The 24,354-nt window shown below is 49.2% G+C and overlaps 1 protein-coding gene across 12 annotated transcripts in view; it reads right to left on the bottom strand.

Annotated features, from left to right (window-relative positions):
• The window catches only part of RALGPS1 (Ral GEF with PH domain and SH3 binding motif 1), a 287,901-nt gene that overhangs the window by 187,055 nt on the left and 76,492 nt on the right, over positions 1 to 24,354 (bottom strand). For all 12 annotated transcript variants that reach the window (XM_027104820.1, XM_027104819.1, XM_027104827.1 and 9 more), the window contains one exon: positions 2,279 to 2,362. In XM_027104820.1, coding sequence (XP_026960621.1) covers positions 2,279 to 2,362 — 84 coding nt within the window. The remainder of the gene's footprint in view (positions 1 to 2,278; positions 2,363 to 24,354) is intronic.

Consider the following 24,354-nt stretch of genomic DNA (forward strand, 5'->3'; position numbering starts at 1 on the left):
CAAGCCTGGCCCATAACAGACCCTTAGGGAACCTGGCCAAGCTCTTCCATCTCAGCCACTCTATAAACAAATCCGAAGGGACTCAGGTCCCATGGAGAAGCAGGCGCGTCCCCAGAGGCCGACCAGAACACTGGCTGCTGGATTTTTGGTTTGGCCACAGGGAGCCTCAGATTCCCTCGCAACCTCCTTCCAATCAACTAATCTTCCCTTTCTTCCCGAAAAAATGTTTGGATGCCTACTACATACAGACACGGCGCTAAGAGCTCTACCTATATCATTTCATTTCATTTTCGTAACAACTGTGCACAGTGAGTACTATTATCATTCTCATTCACAGATAAAGGAAACAGGCTCAGAAAGGTAAGGGACCTGCTCGCCTTTATCTGGAGTCTGATGAGCAGCTTTGTTGTCACACGTGAAAGTCTGCCAGGAAGAGACGCCAATCAGTTCATCTCACAGAAAGCAGCCCCAGCGGCTGATGGACTGGCCACTGGCCAGTTTTCAAACCAGAGCTACCAGGGCTGTGTCCAGGAACTGCTCTCTAAGTGGCTCACAGGCCAGCAGGGAGACCATTTCTCAGAGCATTCTGTGAGAATGCAGCTTTACTTCTGGCTCATTTCACCCACTTGGTCTGAGCTGGACACAATACAATTGTTCACAGAACAAGCTGCACTGCCCTTTGCCAAGCTGACCTGGCCTCCACGTGCAAAGCAGATTACATCAGAGCCGCCAGTGGCCCTCCTCCGGGAGCTCTGTAGCTGATCAGAGGTGGGACTGAGCTGGCTCCCAGCCAAATAGTTTTGCTAAGGAAACTATGAATCCCCTGATACTGTGTACACATCTGGTTTTTTTAAAAGACTAAGCTCAGTTGAAAAGGAAAAGATTTTGAAAATAAAGAAGAAAAAAAAGAAGGCTTCAGTATTTCTCTTTTCAAAACAAAGGGTGTACAGTCCCTACCACAGATGTGGCTAGGCCTTCCTTAGTTCCTGTTGTATCTCAGAAAACAACAATAATGTGAACTCTGGCCTTGATCATCAGAACACAAGCTGGCGCCTCTCTGAGTCTCTCACTATGCTTGGAGCGGTAACCAGCCAGGGCTGGAGAAGCCTGGAGAGAGCTGAGTAACGGCAATGCGCAGGACCTGGCATTTCCCAGCGGGACGGCCCAGCTGGAGGGAAGGCCCAAAGGGAACCCAGGCCCAACACCCAGAGCCCCAGTCACGTACACTGTGCAACCTCGAGGCCACTGTCCTCATCTGAAACCAGAAAAGCAAGAAGAAAGAGGAAAAGCTGTCAACAGCCCCATTTGGAGCTTTGGTTTGTTCAAAGGGGTCTTGCAGGGTACTTTCTACTGAAGATCATGTTCTGGCAGGTCTGTCTGAGCAGTCAGAAGCCTACCCCACTTACTTGGTCCAAGTCCCTGATATCATTCCTTTAGGTGGGGATGCAGCGCTTCCTACCTGGAGCAAAGGTTCTGATTGGACCAAGTCGGTTTGTAGTAGCATGCATGCGGCCAGTGACCAGGCCATCAGAAATTCAAAGAAATTCAATTCAAAAAGTGTTTCCTGAGTACCTCATTCATTCATTCTACATATATTTACTGAAGGTCTATTATATGCCTGACATAGGGCAAGGTGGTGGGGGACACAGTGATGAACAAGACAGACATTGTTCCTGCCCTCGTGAAGCCCACAGATGGCCAAGGAAGATGGAGACTAAAGAGTTACACAGAATGAGGACAGATGGGGAAAGGACCACATGGAGAAGTACAGGTGCACTGAGGAGACATATGACAGGGAGACCTTATACAGGCTGAGATTCATGGGAGGCTCCTAGAGAGAGTGACATTCCCACTGAGATCTGGTTGGGAGCTGAACAGGGAGGACAGCACGAATGGGGCCCTGATGAGACCAAGATGTGATGCAGCAGGAAAGAGGCGGGAGGCCAGGATGGCCGAAGCCCACAGAGTGGGGGGACAGACAAGAGATGAGGCTGGAGAGGTGGACAGAAGCCAGACCCACCACGCAGGACCTTGTAGGGCACATTAAGGTGCCCGAACCCTAGCTTAAGTGGAATTGGAAGCCACCGAAATGATTTAAACACAGAAAAGAGGTGTTCAATTCCCCCCGCTGTGTGAAAAAGCACAGATGAAGTGGGGGCTTAGGAAGAGGAGTTTGGACCTGGGGCCAGGTGCCTGAGACTGAAGCCTGGAGGGGCTCCCAGCCCATGGGGGACAACAGAGCACTATCTGCACAGGCACATGCAAGCGGCATTCTTACCTGGTTAAACCTCCGGGTAAAGGCCACGACGTTGGGAGCGAGACTATGTTTCTCCTTCTTACTCCATCCACAGCTGGCTAGTTCCTGGGAAGCACAAAGTCAATTTCAACAGTGATTCCAATGGGGATGCAAATACAGCAGGGCATCTAACTGGAATGTGGACACAGAGATGGGGAAGGACTGAAGCACTGGCCATCTATGTCCTCCCAGGGTGGGAGAGATTCTCCTCCTCCTCTGGAGAAGAGGGCTGGGTCTCTAGGTGGAGGTGTATCCTGGGACCCCCAGAGGTGAGGGTGAGAAGCAGGACACTTTTCTCCATAACCCCGGCCACATCTCCCAGGACTTCTATGCCAAATGATTCTCAACCCCGCCACTGCCACTCTGCCAGCTCCCCGGGACCAGAAGCCCTTTCTTAATGCAAATTGTCTGCGAGAGGGTATAATGTTATATTGAGCAGGATCATACCCCAGGGCTACCTTAAAATTAAAATCTGGCTGAAGATGCTCAGATTTCATTGACCAAGTGACATCCTCCATTCCTGGAACCAGGGGACGTCCTGGGCCAAGCGATCCGAGAAGCTTCTGGAATGACCTCAGATTCTTTCCTGAAGTGGCCCCCCCCCACCGCCATCTCTCATATAAACAAAAGGGGGCAGAAAGACAGGTTGCCTTAATATCTTCTTCAGGAGCGTAGTCTCTTCTTTTCTAGCAGATTTAGCATTATAATTTGAAGAGGCAAATGACCTAAATGTTACCTAACAGTGAGGCTGGTTCCTCTCCAAGGGAGGAAATGGGAGCAGTCTAATGAGATTACCTGGGGGAAGTAGATAAAAGGATGAAGGAAAAGCCATTAACTAAATGCCCAGCTTTGCCAGCTTGTGCCTTGGTGACCCCTGGCAGAGAGAATGCAGGGAAGGAAAGTTCTCTACTCCTCAGTTACAAGGCTTCCTTCTAACTCATATCCAGCCTCTGTATTATTAATGACATTATTTTTTGCCCCACACCTGGAACTTTTATAAGGGCTTTAGTGAGGGTCGGCTGCCTACCAGCCGGAACAGACACAGATCAGGGGTCTACTAGGAAGTCAGGGGGTGCTGTGGGAATGGCCAAAGACAAACTGAGCAGTTAGGCCTGAAGTGCCGTGCCCTTCAAATGCATCTCAGGACCCAACTGAAGTCACCGGCACGCGCCTGTGGGAAGCCGGCTGCAGGCAATGGGCAGCTCCGGATTCAAGGTGAATGACCTGGACTTGAGAATGCTTGGGAACCAGCCAGGAGCTAAGAAACACAGCTCCTCTTCCTGGAGGCCTCACTTCTATAAATGGCACCATTGTCCTCCCAGTCACCCATATGAAAAAATACAGCAGACATCCTTGACCCTGCCAAGTCCTTCTCACCCTCACAATTTAGACCCCAAGTCATGGTAATGACAATGATATTAACTAATGCTACCATTTACCAAGAATCCCCCACTGTGTCGGTACCGGACAGGGAGCCTCACTTGTTATCTCATGTAATTCTCACCACATCCGTTTTAATACAGAAGAGGGCTGAGTCCTATAGTCATCACCTTGAATGAACGCTCTGGCTCCACTTCTTTTCACAAGTAGACGTGAATCTCTTTGAGCTGTAGAGTTTGCCTGTTTACCATGATTCTCCTCGATGTGTGTATCCGAGTTTCTTTTCTAGCGTATATTTGACCTACAAAGTCAGTTCCATTGACTCCTACTCCACCCCACCTTTAGAACATATGCAGTCGGCAAATGTATATTACTGCCCTTTCGAAAGGTAACTGTGAGGACAAGAGCCTCTCTCCCCTACGGATTCCAAAGCCAGCCCTGGAAATGTATGTGTTATAATCGGATATAAAAGAGAATTTCTAAAACTGATGTTCAAGGACTGGGACATGGTTGTTGCCCAGTTTCTGGCTGGTAGTTGCTCTCTTTGTTTTTCCCTGAATTCTTTAATAAACAGCAGAAGTTATACACACATCCGTAAGTGTGGGGGGCAGGGATGGTACACGTGTGTAAGGGTTCATTTAATTCAGAGTTTGGGTCTATTTCCACACTGTAAGTAACTTAGGAAGGCATCCTCAAAGGGAGCAGTGTGGACCTTACAGACCGAGCCAGGTCAGAGCCCACCCTCCACACACTAGCTGCGTGATGCGTATCTTCTCAGAACCTCAATTTTCTCACCTTAAATGGGTCTGATAATATATTTACCCGTGAAGCTCATTAGAACAGGTAAGATTAAAGCTCACACAGAGGACCTGGCATGTAACAATCACTTGATAAATGTTATTACCCACCCTCCTCTTTCCAGGGTCACGCTGCTGTCAGACACGGCCTTAAATCCAAACACTCCCTTCTTCCTTCCACACACACTCTTGTCGCTGTCTTGAATTATTAACAAAATCGATTATTATTTCTCTTTCATTCTGCTGATGTCATTCAGGCAAGAACCAAAGCAGGTACTTAATACATCTGCCCCAAATTTGTTTGATTTGAATATTTCTAAGACCCTGATTTAAAAACTGCATGTACAGTTCTTGGCGTTTGACAATTCCCTAAGGACCCTTTTGCACTGGAATACATGTCACATTTAAAATTAAAACTTTGGGACTTCCTTGGTGGTCCAGTAGTTAAGACTTCGCCTTCCAACACAGGGGGTGAGGGTCCCACCAATACAGCTAAGATCTCATGTGCCTCACGGCCAAAAGACCAAAACAGAAGCAACATTATAACAAATTCTATAAAGACTTTCCAAAAAATGGTCCACATCGAAAAAAAAATCTTTAAAATGAAAACTTCAACAGAGTAAAACACTATGTTTGAGAGGTTCCTTGATAAAATGGAAAGGGTCCTTTCCTTGCTCTGAATCCCAACCCTGTCACTCATTTCCTGGGTGACCGCTCTCTTGGCATCAGTTGCATCGCTGATGAAAACAGGGATGCTGAGACTAACGCCACAGAATTGTGGCGGAGACCAAGAGAGATAAAGCCTGACAAAGGAGGTGACATGCAGGGCACAGGCCTGGCTCACAGCAGATTCATTTGTTGAATGGACAGGGCATGAACATTCCTCAGTGTTGAAATCTCCCAAATCCAGTGCAGAAAGATTTATCAAGATGTCAAAAGAAATAAGGCCATTCTAACTGCACTAAAACACGTCCCAAGCCCAGCCTCCTTGGCAGTATTCCTCTTCTGTGTTTGGCCTTATAGGAATATGAGATGCCATCTGTGTGAAGTGGGTTTGGAAAACGTGAAGTAATAGAACAACACTCCTCCAGCCACTATTACCTAAAAAAGGTCCATGTTACAGAACAGATTTGAGTGTAATTAAGTTAAAATTGACCAGAGGAGACGGGGCTGGTTCTATAAGGGAGACAAGGGGCTGCGCTGAGGCTGGTAAGGCCTTGGTAGCCCTGCGTGCTGTAGAGCCAGCCCTGTGGCTGCCCTGGGGTGCGCTGGGGCCCTGATGCGCCCAGGCTGTCCTTGGCTCTGAGCTGTCTGCTGAGGTCCACTGGATGTGAAAGGGCAGTAAGAGCCTGTACAGTCCTTGCCAGCTTCTTCTGGGACCTTTTCTCCATCATGTGGCTGTTCCCTGGGTTCATCGGGGAGAAACTTTCTGCCACTAAATAAACAAATTTACCTGCCTTCTCTCCCTTCCTCAGGCTTTAGTGGAAGAGAGGTCCTGTCCGCTCAGGACCCGCTCTCCTCCTGGCTCCCTCCCCCTCCCTGCTCAGAGGCCTTGCTCTGATGCCCTCTCTGGTCCCTGTATCTTCAACCTCTTCCTCTCCACTTTCTTTCCTGCTAGGATTTTTTTTTTTTTTTTTTTTTTTTTGTGGTACGCGGGCCTCTCACTGTTGTGGCCTCTCCTGTTGCACAAGCCAGGCTCCGGACACGCAGGCTCAGTGGCCATGGCTCACGGGCCAAGCCGCTCCGCGGCATGTGGGATCTTCCCAGACCCGAGCACAAACCCGTGTCCCCTGCATCGGCAGGCAGACTCTCAACCACTGCGCCACCAGGGAAGCCCCCTTGCTAGGATTTTAATGTGCAAAAGCCTCTCCCATTAATAATAATAATGGTGGTGACAACAATAACCACGATAGTAATAACAAAAGCCATCTTTTCTAGACCTCCCTGCCGCCTGAAAGGGTTGTCGGTTCTCCCTGTTTCAACCCGCTTCCCTGGCCACCTCCTTCTCTGGTGAGGCAAACTCTCTGCATATTTTCTGTTCTCTGTCCTTGCCCCTCAGCTCTATGTTCTCTTGGTTGTCTTGACGCCTCTCGGGCCCCCCATTCGCAGTGTATTTTCCAGTTGCTTTGTTCTTTTCTGACACATGTCCCCCAAGCCCCACCAGGGTCGTCTTCCATATTCTCTACATCTGCATCCCTTCCTGGAAGATCACACACACCACCACGGCTTCCACCACATGCCCATGTCCAGCCCAAGTTTCTCTCCTGACTCTAGACCAGGATATTCAGCCACCTCCTGGCCACACCTCCCTTGCCCTCCCACAGGCACCTCAAAATCAGCACGCCCAGAGCCAAAAGAGTGCCTGACCAGCTGCCTTAAGTAAAAACACCTAACGACATGAGATTCATTTAGACATTCAATCTGACAAAGGAGGGTGTTTATTACAAAGACTGTCCATGGAAAAAAATCCCTAACCAAGATAAAAACAACTCTGTCTTAATACCCCCATCTGCAAGCATTCCTAGGTGACAGCAAGAGTCAACACTGGTTTTGGCTCACCCTCGAAGCTTCTCTGGCCACCAGCTTTGTGCTTAGGGTTTTGGGAGTCAGATGCCCTGAGGTGGCCTGAGAAAGGCCTGACCCTGACTGTGCCTGGGGTCAATGAGGTAAGGCCCTGGAAGAGGAGACCTGGGGAGTGGGACAAGTCCTCCCTGAAGACCCCCACAGGATCTAAGCCACTGAGCCATAGGCAGCCACATGTGGCCCTTCCACGCATGTGTTTAATTCTAATTGGAATCTGCTCCAAATCACATTCCTAAAACATGCCCACATGGAAGATGCACCACGTCAAGGAAAGGTCACTAAATCTGACCTCAGGGACCACACCACATTACCATCTTGCTCAATGGCAACCTTTTTTCCTTCCTTCTACCTCCAAGTTTCTCCCCATCCCTCCCATCCTACCCTCTGGAACAATCTTCAGAAGAACTGGTGGGACAGTCACACACTAGTCAAAGGAGTTTTAAAAGCACCCCAGGGAGTGGGTGACCCACTGAGGCAGTGGGGGGAGACAGCGCCAGTTTGGGGGTTGGCAGTGGGGTCTGACTAAGGAGTAAGGCATTTCAGAGCTCTCATACCTCACAGCTGGGAATGCAAAATGGTAGCGCCATTTGGGAGAGCAGTTTCACAGTTTCTTTTAATGTTAAGCATACACTTCACGAAATGACCCAGCAATCTCACTAAAGCAAACATTTCATTTGTACACACAAAAAACTGTGTGCATGTTTATGGCAGTTCTCAATATGGAAATTCTCAATTTTCCCAAACTGGAAACCCAGGTTTCCATCAATTGGTGAAGGGACAAATCGTGATCCATCCATATAATCAAACACTACTTGGCAATAAAAAGGAATGAACTACTGACACAGGCATCAGCAAAGATAAATGTCAAAAGCTTTATGCTAAGTAAAAGGAACCAGACACAAAAATATTATAGGATTCCATTTTTATGACATTTGGAGATAGGTAAAAACTATAGGGACAGAAACCAGATCACTGGCTGCCAGGGGCACAGGGTAGTTCTAAGATGCTAGGCAAGTTCTCGCCCTGGATCGTGGTGGTTCCGTGAGAGAACAGTAGTCTTGCCTACCTTATCCACGGTTTCGCTTTCTGCAGTTTTAGTTACCTGCAGTCAACTGAGGTCCGAACATATTAAATGGAAAATTCCAGAAATAAACAATTCATACATTTTTAAATCATGCACCGTTCTAAAGCATGATGAGATCTCATGCCCTACAGCTCTGTCCAGCTCAGAACGTGAACCATCCCTTTGTCCAGCATATCCTGCCTGTCAGTCAACAAGTGGCCAGCTGTTATTAGATTGATTGTGGTGGTGTCACAGTGCTTGTGTTCAAGCAACCCTTATACTTAATAATGGTCCCAAAGCACAAGAGGAGTGATGCTAGCAATTAGGATATGCCAAGGGACTTCCCTGGTGGTGCAGTGGTTGAGAGTCCGCCTGCCAATGCAGGGGACACAGGTTCGAGCCCTGGTCGGGGAAGATCCCACGTGCCGTGGAGCAACTAAGCCCGTGAGCCACAGCTACTGAGCCTGCACTCTAGAGCCCGCAAGCCACAACTACTGAAGCATGCACACCTAGAGCCCGTGCTCCGCAATAGGAGAAGCCACTACAGTGAGAAGCCCACGCTCCGCAGAGAAGAGCAGCCTCCGCTGGACGCAACTGAGAAAAGCCCGCACGCAGCAACGAAGACCCAATGCAGCCGAAAATAAATAAATAATTTTTTTAAAGCGTGAATTTTATTGGATAAAATTAAACTTCAATAAGTGTGACTAAAAGAAAAAAAAAAAAGGAAAGAAAACAGTCCGAGCATCGAGGACTGTGAAGGGAAGCGCAGCAATAACAGCCATACAAAAGAACTAAAGAACAACTAGTTCACGTGGGACTAAGACAAAGAGGCCTGAAGGAGGGTCTCTGGGAAAAAAATAATGCAATTAAAAATGATAGGAATAAAAACATAACAGCAAACTTGAAAAAATTTGAGGACATGATGAGGGCAAATGATGATAGAAAAAAAGCAATTATAATCTCCAGGAATAACAAAAACCAAGAAATTCCTGTTTGTATATTTTTTTTTGTTTATTTGTTTGGTTGGGTTTTTTTTGCGGTACGCGGGCCTCTCACTGTTGTGGCCTCTCCCGTTGCGGAGCACAGGCTCCAGACGCGCAGGCTCAGCGGCCATGGCTCACGGGCCCAGCCGCTCCGCGGCATGTGGGATCTTCCCAGACCAGGGCATGAACCCGTGTCCCCTGCATCGGCAGGCGGACTCTCAACCACTGCGCCACCAGGGAAGCCCTGTTTGTATATGTTTAAATGTTATATATGTATTTTAATAGTATACATACATTTAAAATAGTATATATTTTAAATGTTTAAATATATATTTTAATAGCTGTATACATTTAAATATTTTATTTTTTCCCCAATGTTAGGCAGTTGATGGATTAAAAGAAAAGGGAATCTGTGGGCCCTTGATGTGAGGCATATTCTCTCTTGAATGGCCCAGGGTCCTTAGAGAATGAAATACAACCCTGGCACACTACCTAGCTTGACACTGAATGACACTTACACATTTACATAGCCATAAAAATGAATGCTGTTTGTTGGTTTGCAACTTTTAGAGTCAACCTAAGGAAAACTGATGGACTTGGTGTAACTGCAAAATGTCAGAATGTTAATTAACTTGACAGTGTAAAAGTACAGCTGACAGAAGGTGGCAAGTGGAGAAGGGGAGGAAAAGCATGGGAAGTGAGCAGTCAAGAGACACTATATAAAGCTGATGAAATCGAGGTCTCAGCGCACCAAATAAAGTTCCAAAAATAACCAGTAGAAGAAAAATCCTCTGGGGAGGGGACTGGAGTAAGGGATCAAAGCCTTTCTTCATGAGCTCTTCTGTACTATTTGAATATCATGAAAAGATTACTTTGAAACAAATTTTAATAGGTGATATGTTATAATATTACACATTGTAAAGCTTCTAAAATTGAATTTTAACAGTTGAGTAAACACTCAAATATACAAAATTTTTATAAACTCATAACCTGCTTATAACCTGTCAGGGTCAACATCTATAACGCAAATGTGTCAACATAAATAGCAGATAGTTTTCAGGTGGCCACTAGGCACTTCTGTACCTTCTGATGGAGTAAGCATGTGAAATCATGACCATCTGAACCTTCAGGAAACAGGCCTGTCCCACAGGAAACGTCAGGGCTTTTACCCAAGTGAATCACAGAGAAGGGAGCAGCTAACCGGGGAGGCTGCCTTAGACCCTCACTGGGACAAAATTGGCTGTGATGAAAAATGGAAGGAAAAGAAAAGGGAAGGAGGAAAGGTAAAAGGAGGCAAGGATGGAAGAAAGAAAGGAAGGGAGAGGAAGAACGGAGGGATCAGGGAAGAGGGGAAAGAAGACCGGAGGGCGGGGGGCCCAGCTGAGCACCAGCCCCCATGCTGGAGGGGCTCCAGGACAGTCAGACGAGACCTCGAGGAGCTCAGTGTCTGGCCGGTGGGGGAGACAGACATGAACACAAATCACTGTAACTCAAGACAACAAAAAGCAACTGCACTTTCCTGCTTTATTTCTGAAGGTTGAAGACCTAAAAAGACATTTCCTAGATCCAAGCTTTCTGAGTGACTGTCAGTGGGCTGAGGCATCTTTAGCTCTTTCCTGGGAGAAGAAGGAGAAAGAGGGGAAAGGGTGAGAAGAAAGGATGAAGAAGGAAGAGGAAGAGAAAAGGAAGAGACAACAGTAATTGACAATTTATAAAACACATCTACATTCAACACCAGAGTTAAAGTATGTTTTATGAAATATAGCAATGGACCAAACAAACATGCTCTTGCTTTCTATGTTCTACAGGAGGGGAGAGAGATGAGAAATTTGTGATTAGTCAAATGATGATAAATCCTTTAAAAAAAATGTTAACCAGGATGAAGGAATGCAATATTGGAGCGGATGCCTCAGGATGCCTGGCTGATAAACCGACTGGAGTGGAGACCATGAACGAGGTTGGCAGCAGGCTCTGCAAGGATCCAGGGAGAGGGTTCCAGGCCGAAGGAAGTGCGAGTGTGAAGACCCTGGAAGCTCTGACAGCGCAAGGTGGGCAATGAGGCTGGAGCTGCTTGAGCCTGGGGCGGGTGGGAGGAGACGGGGTAGGAAGGAAGGGGGTGGAGGCCTCGAGGGCAGGTAAGGACTAGAGTTTATTCTGAGTGGGATTGGAAGGCTACAGAGGGACTGAGCAGAAGCAGCTCCAAAAGCCTCATGCTGTGCGCTGGGTAGGTTTTATCGGACCCAACCCACCCCGTGCTCTTGTGCTGTGCTACATACAATCTAACCTGTACTATAACCTCATACACGGGCAACATAATTTTCTCACGTGAGAGCAATTCACTTTAGTAATTTGAAAGAAACACCTGCTAGGGGCTGCGTGTGGAGAAGGGAGGAGCCCGGCCCCGAGGGAAATGAACACGAGGGCCTCCATAAGGGCTCAGAAGCCCTGGTGAGACAAACCACAGAGGGGGAAAGAATCGCTGGGGACAAATGGGTGCCTTCTGTGGGGTCGGGGTGCATGGGGGTCCCTGACCTAGTAGGAGGAGCTCCGCTTTCTCAGCTTCCAGTCTGTTCATTTCTGTACAGTGGCTGGTTTACAGTCACTACTGTTTCATCAAGTCCTCAAACTACCGTCTGTTTAGCAAACATGCAGATTTAGGGTCATGAAGATGATGCAAACTTCCCCAAACATTCCTTTTCCAGCCCTAGTGTTGTGCAGCTCTGCACAATTAGAACCAGCTGTCCAGGCAGGGCAGCGGCCAAGTGCAACCCTGTGAACAACCTCCAGTCCACGTGACAGCGGCCCTGTGAGCAAAACAGAGAGCGGCCCGCAGTGCAGCCCACCCGGATTCCCGGGCTCATCACGAGGCCCACAGGGCCTCACGTTCATTTCCCGCTCTCACCCCGGGGACTGCGCTCAATCCCCTTTCTCTGTATTCTTGGGATATTTTTTTCTCAAATAACATCATTCAGATGTTCTCTTTTTAAAAAGAATACATTTTTTTGTTTGTTTGTTTGATCAGAGACCTAGCACATGCTCAGTACAGAAAACCTAGACAATACAGAAAGCCCACAGAAGAGAATTTAAATCACCCACTAGCCTAACACCCAGAGAAACCATAATTTACAATCCGGTCAATAATAATGACAATAACAACAGCGAACTTTACTGAGCACTTACTAAGTGTCAAACACAATGTCAATCATCTTATGTACATTCATCCTTTGCTCACTGAATTCTCACAGCAACCCTATCAGATAGATACTGTAATTGCCCCCTTTTACAGATGAAGAAATGCAAGCTTAGAGAAGTTAAGCAATTTGCTCAAACCCACATATGTGGTCAACCTGAGAGCCAAGATTCCAACCTGGGTCTGTAGGTCTCAGGAGCCTGGCCCCTTGGCCTCAGAGCAGGTCCATCTCCAGAACGGAGGCCCTTCCCCACTCCCAGGCACAGAGGTACGCAGAGGTACACACGCATACGCACACACACGCTCTCTCTCAATGGAACTCACACTGTAGCTGTGGCTTTGTCCTTACTACCTCGTCATTACAGACATTTTCTCACGTCTGCCCCACCCTCCTTTCACACTCCATACACACTTGACATCTCCTAGAAACAATCCATCATATTCGTCTCCTTTTGTTTTTCCTCTGAGTTCTAGGAGAAAATTTTAGTCTACCTTTTAATTCTCCTTTTGTTTTCTACAATATCTGGTTTACTGCTCACTGTTTCCACTGCAATTTAAATTTGGTAATCACGTTTTTTCAGCACAATTCACCCCTTCTTAATCTGGATCTTCGCAAACTGCATGCATCTGTAACACTGCCGGGAACACAAAATGAAATTTCTGGAAGTAATGGGGAGAGGCAGGTTCTGACCTAGTCCTCGCACTGCCTACGATTTTTTGTCCAAACATAACTTTTCTGTGTCTGGTGAGTATGCTAAACACCACATCGGAAACTTGAAAAGTTAACTCAAAATTTCCAGGGCCACGTGATTTTACCAGTGAGTCCTGTCAGACCTCATAATTAAGTGTTTAAGTAACACCTAATTCTTATGCTAAATAATTTATTCCAGAGCACAGAAAGCAATGGAGAGAAGCCCCAAACCCTAACACCTAACAAATACAGAACAAGTGGGAAAAAGAATCATCATACATGGCCCAGCAGGTTTGTCTAAAAAAATGTAAGAATAGGGCTTCCCTGGTGGCCCAGTGGTTGAGAGTCCGCCTGCCGATGCAGGGGACATGGGTTCGTGCCCCGGTCCGGGAAGATCCCACATGCCGCAGAGCGGCTAGGCCCGTGAGCCATGGCCGCTGGGCCTGCGCGCCCGGAGCCTGTGCTCCGCAACGGGAGAGGCCACAACAGTGAGAGGCCCGCGTACCGCAAAAAAAAAAAAAAAAGAAAGTAAGAATAAGCTAATATTATGAAAACTATTAACATAATAACAGTACATCAATAAATCAAAGAAGAGGAAAGTGTTATGTTCCTCTCAGATACTGAAAAAAGTAATTAGCAAAATGCAACATTTGTTTGGGATTTTAAAAAGAACTTCTTAGAAGCTTAGTAATATCTCAAACGAACAGCCATCATTATATAACAAGAGAAACACTAAAGGAATCTGAATTAAAGTTAGAAACAAGAGGTGGTGCATCCTTTCTCAACAAGGTTCCTTATCTGAACCATAGAACACAGAAAGTGACTTGAGAGTGACTGTCTTAATTCTCCTAAGACTGGGACGTTTGTACACACAATGGACCTTCAGGCATTAGGCTTAATCCTCTCATGGATCCCTGGTTGAGAAAGGCCTATAACCCAGTGCTGGGCAATAGAAATATAATGCAAGCCATGTATTTTAAATTTTCTAGTATCCGCATTAAAAAAAGAAAAAAACAGGTGAAATTATTTTTAATAATTTATTTTATTCAATATACCCAAATATTATATTTTCAACCTGTAATCAATACAAAATATACAAAATTATCGATGAGACAACTTACATTCTTTTTGTACTATGTCTGAAATCTGGTCTGTTTTTCACACTTACAGAACACCTCAGTTTGGACCAGTCACATTTCAAGTGTCCAGTAGCTAGATGAGGCCGCCATCTTGGACAACACAGCTCTAACCAATGGACAATGACACTGAAATACAAAATACAATTACTGAAAAGGAGAGGTCAGGCAGGTGAACCAAAGATAGGTCGAGAGGCCCCATCAGCAGGGCCAGGGAGAGGTGGGGAGCCAAGGCAGCCAGCTGAGAACCAAAAAGGAAGGTTAGCCCAGGACAAGCAAGAAGACAGAACAGGTAAAGAACCTACTCATGACTGACCTTAAGTAATGGGTTCTGTATGTCCCTGTTACTGAAGGTCTGACCCCACCTCCACTCCCCTGCTCCCCCAAAGGGAGGTAGAGCTTGTCTCTAATGGATGAGGTAGATCCAGCTGCAGCTATATAGGAACTCAGGTTACAGACAGAATGAAATACGTTCAAAAAAGATGGAGAGGGACTTCCCTGGTAGCACAGTGGTTAAGAATCCTCCTGCCAATGCAGGGAGACAGGTTCGAGCCCCGGTCCAGCAAGATCCCACATGCCGCAGAGCAACTAAGCCCGTGTGCCACAACCATTGAGCCTGTGCTCCAGAGCCCACAAGCCACGACTACTGAGCCCGCGCGCCTAGAGCCTGTGCTCTGCAACAAGAGAAGCCACCGCAAAGAGAAGCCCGCACACTGCAATGAAGAGTAGGCCCCGCTCGCCACAGCTAGAGAAAGCCCGCGTGCAGTAACAAAGACCCAACGCAAACAAAAATACATAAATAAAATGAATAAATTTAACAACAACAACAACAAAAAGATAAAGACATGTGCAGCCCACTTTGCCAATTTCATGTTTTCACAGGGTCTTCCTAAGTAAGGAGTCCTGGGTTCTACTCTCAGCTGTGCCCTGAACCCCCTCTGAGAGTTTGGGTCAGTCCTTCCCACTAGGGGGGCTCAGTGTCCTGTCTGTAAAATACAGTGGCCCTCGATGGTCCTTAAGATCCTCCCAGTTCTCCCATTCTATGAGCCTGCGGGAAGCAGAGGTCACAAGTGTAGCTTTATAGAAAAACGCTATTAAGTAAGCCCTATCCCTGGAGACTCCATGACTGAGCAGTTTTCTTTGCAAGTGTTTTGAGGGGGTGTAGAGAGGCTGAATCTCAGAGACACAGTCAAGAAGGAGGAGGGGGCTTCAGGGCACTGCGCCGGTCCTCAGGGATGGGGTGGACACGACAGTCCGGGGAGGCAGGAGACGGGAACCAGCTGGGGGGAGGCAGGCTGGGGGCAGACAGAGAGAACACAGCCCAGGTTACAGAAAGAGGGAAGGGAATGAAAGTGGAGGCGAGGGGAGGGAAGGGGAGAAGAAAGGAGGGGAGGGAAGGAAGAAGGAAAGAAAAGGGGGAAAAAAAGAGAGAAGAAAGGCGTTCCGGGTTAAATCCAGGTGGGATCAGGTAGGGGAGAGGCGCACCCAGGTGGAGCAGGACCAGGAGGGAGGGTGTGGAGGCCCCACGGGGGCAGCTCGCCGTCCAGGGCAGGAGAGAGAGCAGCGGCAGTACCCGGAGAGTGTCCCACAGGCTTTCCACGTCCCCAACAGAAGCATCCTCTGAAGGTCTGCATGTCAGGAGCAGACACAACTGTCTGGTCAGATGCCAAAGAGGCAGCACTGGCCACCTGACACCAGGGACACATCCAGGGAGGCCGAGACCCAAACTGTGTGGCCCCCAATCTCACCAGACAGGAAGAGAACACGGTGGGAGCACACTGAGATAACCGACCACCAGCCCCATGGCTCCTCCTCACTCTGTGAGGAGGGTACTTCTAGACAAGATCAGTCCTGTTCCCAGGCTGAGAATAATAATAATGATGATAATAAAACAATAACAACAGCAGCTCAGCTTGCTTACTGTATGCCAGCACTAGGCTAAATACTTTTCTTACATTAACGTCCCTTAATCTTTTAACAACGGCATTCACCAGGAAGCGCTATTATTGCCCCCCCTCCCGTTTACACACAAGTAAAACTGAGATCCAGAGAGGATAATTCACTTGCCCAAGGTCACACAGCAAATAAGTGACAAAACTGGGATTCAAACCCAGGTGTGTATGACTCTAAAACCTAAGCTCTTAACCACTGTGCTTTCAGCCTGGTCAAGCATTATTCCCATGATTTTTCACCAACATTTTGAATAACACTGATGGAGTATCTGCAAAGTGGATAGCACTATAGGGGTTACAAAGTGAACAAAATGTCAGGGAAGGAAGAGAAGCACAAGGTATTGCATGTTTCCTACACTTTAGGTCCTGTGCAATGTGCTTACATCTAGTTTATTTTGCTTAAGCTTCAAAGCCAGACCATGAAGTCGATTTTACTATTCCATTTTACAGATGGAAAAACTGAGACTCACAGAGACGAAGTCATTTATACAAGTTCATCTAGGCAGTAAATGGGAGAAACCAGAGCCTGAGCTTTTAATACAAAAAGGTCCCAGGGGGACACTGAGGTATGAGATAAGGTAACCAGACAGGGGGCCTGGGAGTGGACAGATTTCACTCAGAAAAGGCTGAACTGGGGTTGGGGTGGGGGGTGTCGGTAGGGGTGCGTTGTAGAAAACAATGAGCCTGGAGGCTGCACGGGGGCTCAAGGCTGCCCCGCCCTATGGACATCCTCCCCCACCCCCACCGTACCCCAGCTCCCAGGCCTGACTTCATCTGGATCGAGGCAGAGTTGCAGGAGGGGCCACAGGGTAAGTCTTCATTCATCAAAATAGTTGTTTCATTCTACATGTCACACTGAGTCTTCTCCCCAACCCCTGGTAATTTTCTTTTTGATAACAAGCAACGTGAAGCCCCTGGACAGAGCAGGATTTCTGGAAACAAAGTGAAACCTCTGATAAACTCCAGCAATGGCTCCGCAGCAGGACCTATCACAGGGGTGACTCGGGTTTGACACTGGAACTGTCTGGTGGCAACCAGGGAAGGCCAGTGCACAAGCAGCCAGGAGGAACGGCTCTTTCAGAAAAGCTGTTTCCTCTCCTGAGAAGCTAAAACAAAAACCACCTTTCAAATGTTTGATCTATACAGGGATACTTGTTGAAATTAAAAGTGTGAGGAAGCCTTTCAGCCACCAGAGCCAACAGCCTCTGAGGTGTGACACCACCTTTTGTAGGAGAGGGAGTGAGGCCATGGCTCCGATCACCACCTCAGGCCCGGCCGCCCCTCAACTCTGTCTCCAGCCCCATCTAATCAGTAACGCCAGCTAGTCTCCCCGAGCACCTCCCCGTGACAGGCTCTGTGCAAGGCTTGGGGGATCGAGCAGTGAGCATGGCACTTGCCTTCCAGTGGAGAAGACAGGCGTTAATTAAGAACGTGTTGCTAAGTGCCTAAGGACAACTTCCAAGGAGTAATGGAGGGCTGGCACAGCTGAGGAGCAGGGGACTGGGAGCGAGCCAGGTCACGGGGACAGGAGCGGCACGGAGGACAGGCACGGCAGGCAGAGAACAGCCGGCGCGCAGGCCTGGGGGTAGATCCGAGGGCCTGTGAGGAAGCCAGAGCAGGGGGAGCAGAGAGTGGGTGGGGAGGGCTGGACAGGAAGGAATAAACCAGGTCTCACGTGGCCTCCAGGCTCGGGACAGATCCTATGGGCACCGGGGAAACCAGTGGAAATCTTGAAGAAGCTCAGTGACGTGGACAGAGATTTAAGAAGTACAGGGTGGGCGACAGAGCAGGACGGGGCAGAAGTGAGTATGGAGATGAGCATGTAAGATGAGGAGGCGTCCAGAGGGCAGCCTGACCTTGGAGGTGATCCTGGGGACAGAGAGAGGGGGAAGGAGGGGAGACGGGGCAGGGACTGACTAGGGGCAGAGAACATGGGAGAGAGGAGTCGCCGATGAAAGACACCATGTTCCTGGCCTGACCGGGCGGACAGGGGTGCCATCCCAGGGGTGGGGACCACAGCAGGATTCTGGGGAAAGAATCATGGTTTTGGTCTGGGGCATGCTGTGGCCGTAGGGCCTGTGCGAACTTTGGCTGCTGCTTGTTCTGCTTCTTGAAGGAAGCACAGCTCTGCCTATAGAACCAAGTCCCAAGAGCCCCGGGCATGGCATTCAAGTCCTCCACAATGGGACTACCCTATTCTCTGATCTAATTTTGTACAGCACCCTTCCCCTCTCCTTTGCTCTGAGCAAACTAATCTGCTCACTGGTCCCTGTACATGGCCACGTCCTTCCCAACTGCCTTACCAGGTTCAAGCTGTTCCCTCAGCCTGGAATGCCCTTTCTTCTGATCTTGTGGCCAAATCACGCGGATCTCTCCAGGCCATGAACAAACAGGACCCCCTCCAGGACGCTCTGTCCACTACCCCGGCTACGAGTATAGGCCCCACTCCCGGACAGTGCTCAGTCTGTCCCCTTCAGTGTGGCCCTTGCCATTATTTACATATATTTCTTACTTTCCCCATTAGACCAGGGATTCTGCATTCGCCCTCGAGTCCCCTGAAAACCAGGCAGGGAGCCTCACACGTGATACATTCAGGTCAATATGTGCCGAATGACTGAACGGTAAGCATGGAACCCGCCGTCCCCAGCAGGCCCAGGAATGCCTAGCCAAGCCACAAGAAGACTGCTGAGAAGAACGGCTCCTCTAACTACATTCAAATCCACAGCTCCGGGCTTCTCTGGTGGCGCAGTGGTTGAGAGTCCGCCTGCCGATGCAGGGGACACGGGTTCATGCCCCGGTCCGGGAGGATCCCACATGCCGCGGAGCGGCTGGGCCCGTGAGCCATGGCCGCTGAGCCTGCGCGTCCGGAGCCTGTGCTCCGCAATGGGAGAGGCCACAACAGTGAGTGGCCCGCATACTGCAAAAAAAAAAAAAATTCCACAGCTCCACTCGGAGACCACACACTGGCCCCCTTGCACATCAGCCTTCCTCCAGATGCCACTCAGACTCCAAGGGCTGACTATACCTTGACTTCAGCAAATACGCAGCCAAGACGGCTCAGCGCTGCTCTGACCGCCTCCACACCAGAGGGCAGAGGCTCAGAGCCTCCCACAGCCTCACAATCACCTCAAGGGGTCATCTGGGGTCTGAAATGGACCCTGGGGGTATAGGCAGGTAGGCAGGGGCTGGCCACAACCTGAGCCCTGAGTGCCCCAGGTCCAAGAGGAGGGAAAAGTGGCCGAGGAGTGGGGCTGTGCTCTGTGGAATGGGACAGGGCTGGGGAGAGACGTGCAAATTCTGCCGCGCACAGAGGTGTCTGGGCATAACATTTTGAGAGGCTTGCCCTCTCCAAAAAGTTTATCCACAATGCAGAAGAGGAAAAAGGGAAAAAAAACAAGAGATCACAACTTATTTTATGAGTAGTTTTCATCCAAGAATCTCATATTTTCCACTGAAGGAAAAGCCAATCTACATCTAAAGAGTCAAATTTTCAAGACCTACGCTCAAGGGAAGGGAACAATCTCCAGCCATAAATTAAAAGTTTGCTTTAAACTTTCATTTCCCAAGAGAGTCAGAACTTCAGAGCCCTCCACGCCCTGCAGTTGGGCCCTGACTGTCCACCCGTCTAGTCAGAAGGCAAACAACCCAGGCCATTTGTAATGACAAGCAAACACTAATGAATTTAGGAGCATGTCTGGTGCCTGCATTTATAGATCATAAAATCATCTGGCTTCTTCTCACCCATGCTGACATGCCAATGAGGCAACCCCAAATATTTATAGGCAGGAAGGGATTGCCAGGACCACTCTGTGAGAGGGGGGCCGGGGGTAGAGGGGACTGTCTGTAATCTCCCCATTACATATAAACCCATTTTTATGCTCTGACATTCAGCCTCAATCTTGGCATGCAAAATCCTATTAAACAGTATTTATTTTTTTTTAAACATCAACCTAACTGTCTCAATTGCATACAGGTACAAACCTAGTCAGAAGTTACCAAAGTGGCTTTTTAAATATCAGCCAGTTATAAGAAAAGGATTTAAAATGCAGTTAGATTTTTCCAGTTAGATATATAATTTGTCTAATACACACGGACTGATTCTAAGTGTCTGGAGGAAAAGTACTTCTGTAAAAAATAGGCTGTCGGTCCGGGGACACCACACATGTCCCCAGCTCCCAGGGCAGACCCCTCATTGCCCAGCCAAGGCAGAGCCCCTGTCTTGGCCACACTGCCATGACCACCCAGGGAGAAGGGATGGTGGTGGCTCTGGGACTCCTTCCACCCCAGAGGACTCCTTCCACGACCCAGATGGCCCAGACTGGCCCCTGGCTGTCTGGGTCCTCCAGAGGCTGACTTTCATCCCCCAAAGAGGCACACACACAAACCACAGGAAGAGTTACTAACATGCAGAATGAGCTCCTGCATAAGGAGATCTTTCTTAACCCCAAATAGCTACACAGCGTTCCCTTCTTAATGGCCAAGTGTCCCACATCTGACCTAAGCCGTGTGCAAATAAAGGCTGTCTGAACATGGACCATTTGGGGGCATCAATGTGCAGAAGCCATAGCTCATTTAACCGGCTCCTCCCAGGCACGAGCCCCTCACCCCACTCTCAGGCTCCATTCAGAAGCCCACACAGTACAAACACGAAGGGTGCTGACTGGAGCAGATAGGGTCTCAGAGCCAGAAGGTCCCCAAGAGGCAGATGATGTATTGGGACAAGGGGACATTGAAGGACACTGGTTCCCCGTTACTCGCACGCTGGGGTGTCTGCCCAGCTCTTGACCATTCCTACTTCTCTGGGAACTGCACCTTGCCCTTGACCCCATCACAGGGGTAGTCACCTTGGATGACAATGAACTCGACCCCCACCGCGCCATCAGTAATTCCTTGTGTATGAATTTGGACTATAGGTGCAGGGAGAGAGAACAGAGTCAGCCTCCAGGGCTTAGGGCAGTCATCTTGTGCCTCCCTTGCCTACCAGGGAGTCAGAGGGAGCCGGCAGAAGCCCCGAGAAAGGGAGCTGAGGAAGGATGGAGGACAGAGAGGAAAGACTAGTCTGGCCAGGTTTCTGAGCCCAGATTCCAGCCTCTCTCCACTTCTGGGTTCCATGAGACACCCCGAGGCTTACAGCAAATTCCCCTTTTTATTGGCAAATTCCCCTTTGTCAAGCTGGCTTGAGCTGTTTTCTGTTACTTGAAACTAAAAACATCACCTGGTCTCCCACTGTTCTGTTCTCACAGCCCAGCAGCCTGGGTGGCCTCAATGAAGGAAAGGGTGAGGAAGGGGAGGGACAGCCTGACGCAGGGCAAGGCTTAGAAAGCCCCTTTCTCAGGGAAACCAATCAAACAGGAATCCAGGGACCTCCTTGGAAGAGTCAGGAGCCAGGAACCAGAGATCCGGGACCTGGTTTCCAGTTTCCAACTCCGAGGGAGTTTGGACTCTGTTGACATTCCCAATGTGCAGCTTTGCTTCCCTGCTTCCCTGCTTCCCTGCAGAGGGGTTATGTAGCTAAAGGTCAATGAAGTCAGGGCTGTGAGCTAATCCTTCAAAAGTGGGAAGGGTGGAGATTAGGAGAGCATCTCATCGCACAGGCATCCTGGGGACATATGCCCCAGAGTATGGAGTTTTTCAGGAAGGGAAAGCTAGCCTGGGCTCAGAGGTTCAGGGACGCAGAGAAGCAAATCGAATTTCCCAAGGCTGCACAGCAGCAAGTGCGAGGCCAGTTCAACCTAGGTGGGCCACTGAACCCATGGTCTCAGCTCCACCCCTTCAGTAGATTTCACCTGCCAACTCTTCTTTCCTGGGGCCTAGAGCAAAGCAGCATTTGTGACCATCAATAAAAATAATAGTGACCTCTTCTCCCCATCCCCCCCAAAGGGACTATTTACAGTCACGGTCCTCAACGAAGGGTGGTCCTGTTAGATGGAGGTGCTCTGTCCGGCTGAGTACCTTAAAGGATCTAAGGCCGCACGCTGGGCTGCAGAAGCTGGGGATTGGATCTGTTCTGTACAGAGAAGGGAGATGGATGGTCCTGAGAGGGGAACAAAGAGCTGGGAAGAGGCTGGGATCAGCTAAAGGACCCACAGTGAGGGTGCAGCCGTTGGTATTTTAGAAACAGTGATGCCTACAGCGCCTGTTAAAGCTGTTAATGTGGGTCCCAAGGTTCCCTTTCCAAGAAGTCTCCATGGCTCCCTCGCACTTTAAGTGGCAGATTCTTTGGGAGGAAGCCGCAGAGTTGTTGCTCCATCACTGTGGTTTGGTGCAGAAATGATGTACGTGCTAGGAATAAGCCTCCAGGGACCTGCACGGATCTGGAGAAAGATCTGGCCTTCCTAAATCCACAGAATTGGCATTCAAGACTCAAGACCAGTTTGCATCCATCTCAGAGAGACATCTGGGTTGTAACAACAACAATTTAAGGAAGAAGAAAAAGAGGAAGACGAGGAACAGCAGCAGCAGCCACCTACTGGGCACTAATGTTCCAGCCAGAGGGCTAAGTAAGGACTTAATGCATCATCACACAAACCCTCCCAACAGCACTACGAAGTAGCTACTACTGTCGTCACTGCTTTATAGATGAGATAACAAAGATTTAAAGATGTTAAGGAACCTGCCCAAATTCACACAGCTAGTTTGTGATGGAGTGAGATCTCCACTCAGTTCTGTCTGAACCATAACTCACACTACTTTTTTTTTTTTTTTTTTTTGCAGTACGCGGGCCTCTCACTGTTGTGGCCTCTCCCGCTGCAGAGCAACGGGCTCCGGACGCACAGGCTCAGCGGCCATGGCTCACGGGCGCAGCTGCTCCGCGGCATGTGGGATCTTCCCGGACCGGGGCACGAACCCGTGTCCCCTGCATCGGCAGGCGGACTCTCAACAACTGCGCCACCAGGGAAGCCCAATAACTCACACTATTAGCCAGTATGCCACACAATATCCCCAAAGATAAGGTGCTAGAGCCCTGACTCTTCCGCTTCCTTTCTATAAGGTTCTAGGCAACCAGGGATCCTATCCAAGATGCACTCCATCCTGGCTGCTCTGGTTATCACTAGGGCCACCTCTCTCAAGGCTGCTCGTTCAGGTGTTTTGTTTTCCCAGGTCCCACTAAGTGTCCCAACTTTCAGGGACACTTTGACCCCTAAGAAGTCTCCAGTGGCAAGTCAGCTGTCAGGATCTCTTCACAAGCCTAGGGGTCCTCCTCTAGAAAGGGCCAGGATCAGCAGCTCCCAAGAACCTAGAATCTGCTGGAGGGCATGCAGATAGGTCTACAGAATAGACCGATTTAAACCTTCTGAGAGGGACTTCCCTGGCAGCGCAGTGGTTAAGAATCCGCCTGCCAACGCAGGGGACATGGGGTCGATCCCTGGTCCGGAAAGATCCCACATGCTGCAGAGCAACTAAGCCCGTGCACCACAACTACTGAGCCTGTGCTCTAGAGCCTGCGAGCCACAACTACTGGGCCCGCGAGCCACAACTACTGAAGCCCATGTGCCCTAAAGCCCGCACACTGCGACCACTGAGCCCACAGACTGCAACTACTGAAGCCCACGCGCCTAGAGCCCATGCTCTGCAACAAGAGAAGCCACCGCAAGGAGAAGCCCACGCACAGCAGCAAAGAGTAGCCCCTGCTTGCCAGAACCAGAGAAAGCCCGCGCACAGCAACAAAGACCCAACTCAGCCAAAAATAAATAAATAAATAAACCTTCTGAGGAAGAAGTGAAGTGATCTAATTGCCTTGTCATGCTCCTGGCGCCAGGCACCTCCTGCGGGTGTCTCACAGGCACCTCAAATTCAACACCCACAAAATCAAATTCCCCAAGTGCCCACCCCACCCCCCAACATCTGCTTGTCCTCCATCAGCCACCGAGGTGCCCAGAATCTGCACGTGACCCAGCCACACGGGAGATTTCTTTCAGCGCCCTGTCCTCCCTGTCTGGGTCTCTCACCTCAGGCCTCGGCCCAAGCTGCCCCCTCTGCCAGGAATATTCCTCCTCCTCCCCTGCACCTGACCACCTCCACCTCGCGCCTCAGGTGCAGGTTTACACACCATTTGTTCAGACGAGCTTTCCTGATCCCCTACACGACCCCAGGCCAAGCTGGATGCTCCTTCGAGGGCTCCTATGGCACAAGTAACGCTCCAGACAGGAGCCCTGACTGTTCTTTATCGAGGCACTTGTTGAATTGCCCATCTTCCCTCCCTAGACCATTAGCAACTCGCAGGAATAGCACCTAAGAGCCTAACTTGTTCACCTTTGCGTGTCCGGCTCCTAAGGAGGAACC

Source organism: Aethalodelphis obliquidens, unplaced genomic scaffold (assembly GCF_003676395.1).
Source record: "Aethalodelphis obliquidens isolate GAN/ISIS:26980383/991018 unplaced genomic scaffold, ASM367639v1 scaffold7, whole genome shotgun sequence".
Classification (NCBI taxonomy): Eukaryota; Metazoa; Chordata; class Mammalia; order Artiodactyla; family Delphinidae; genus Aethalodelphis; species Aethalodelphis obliquidens.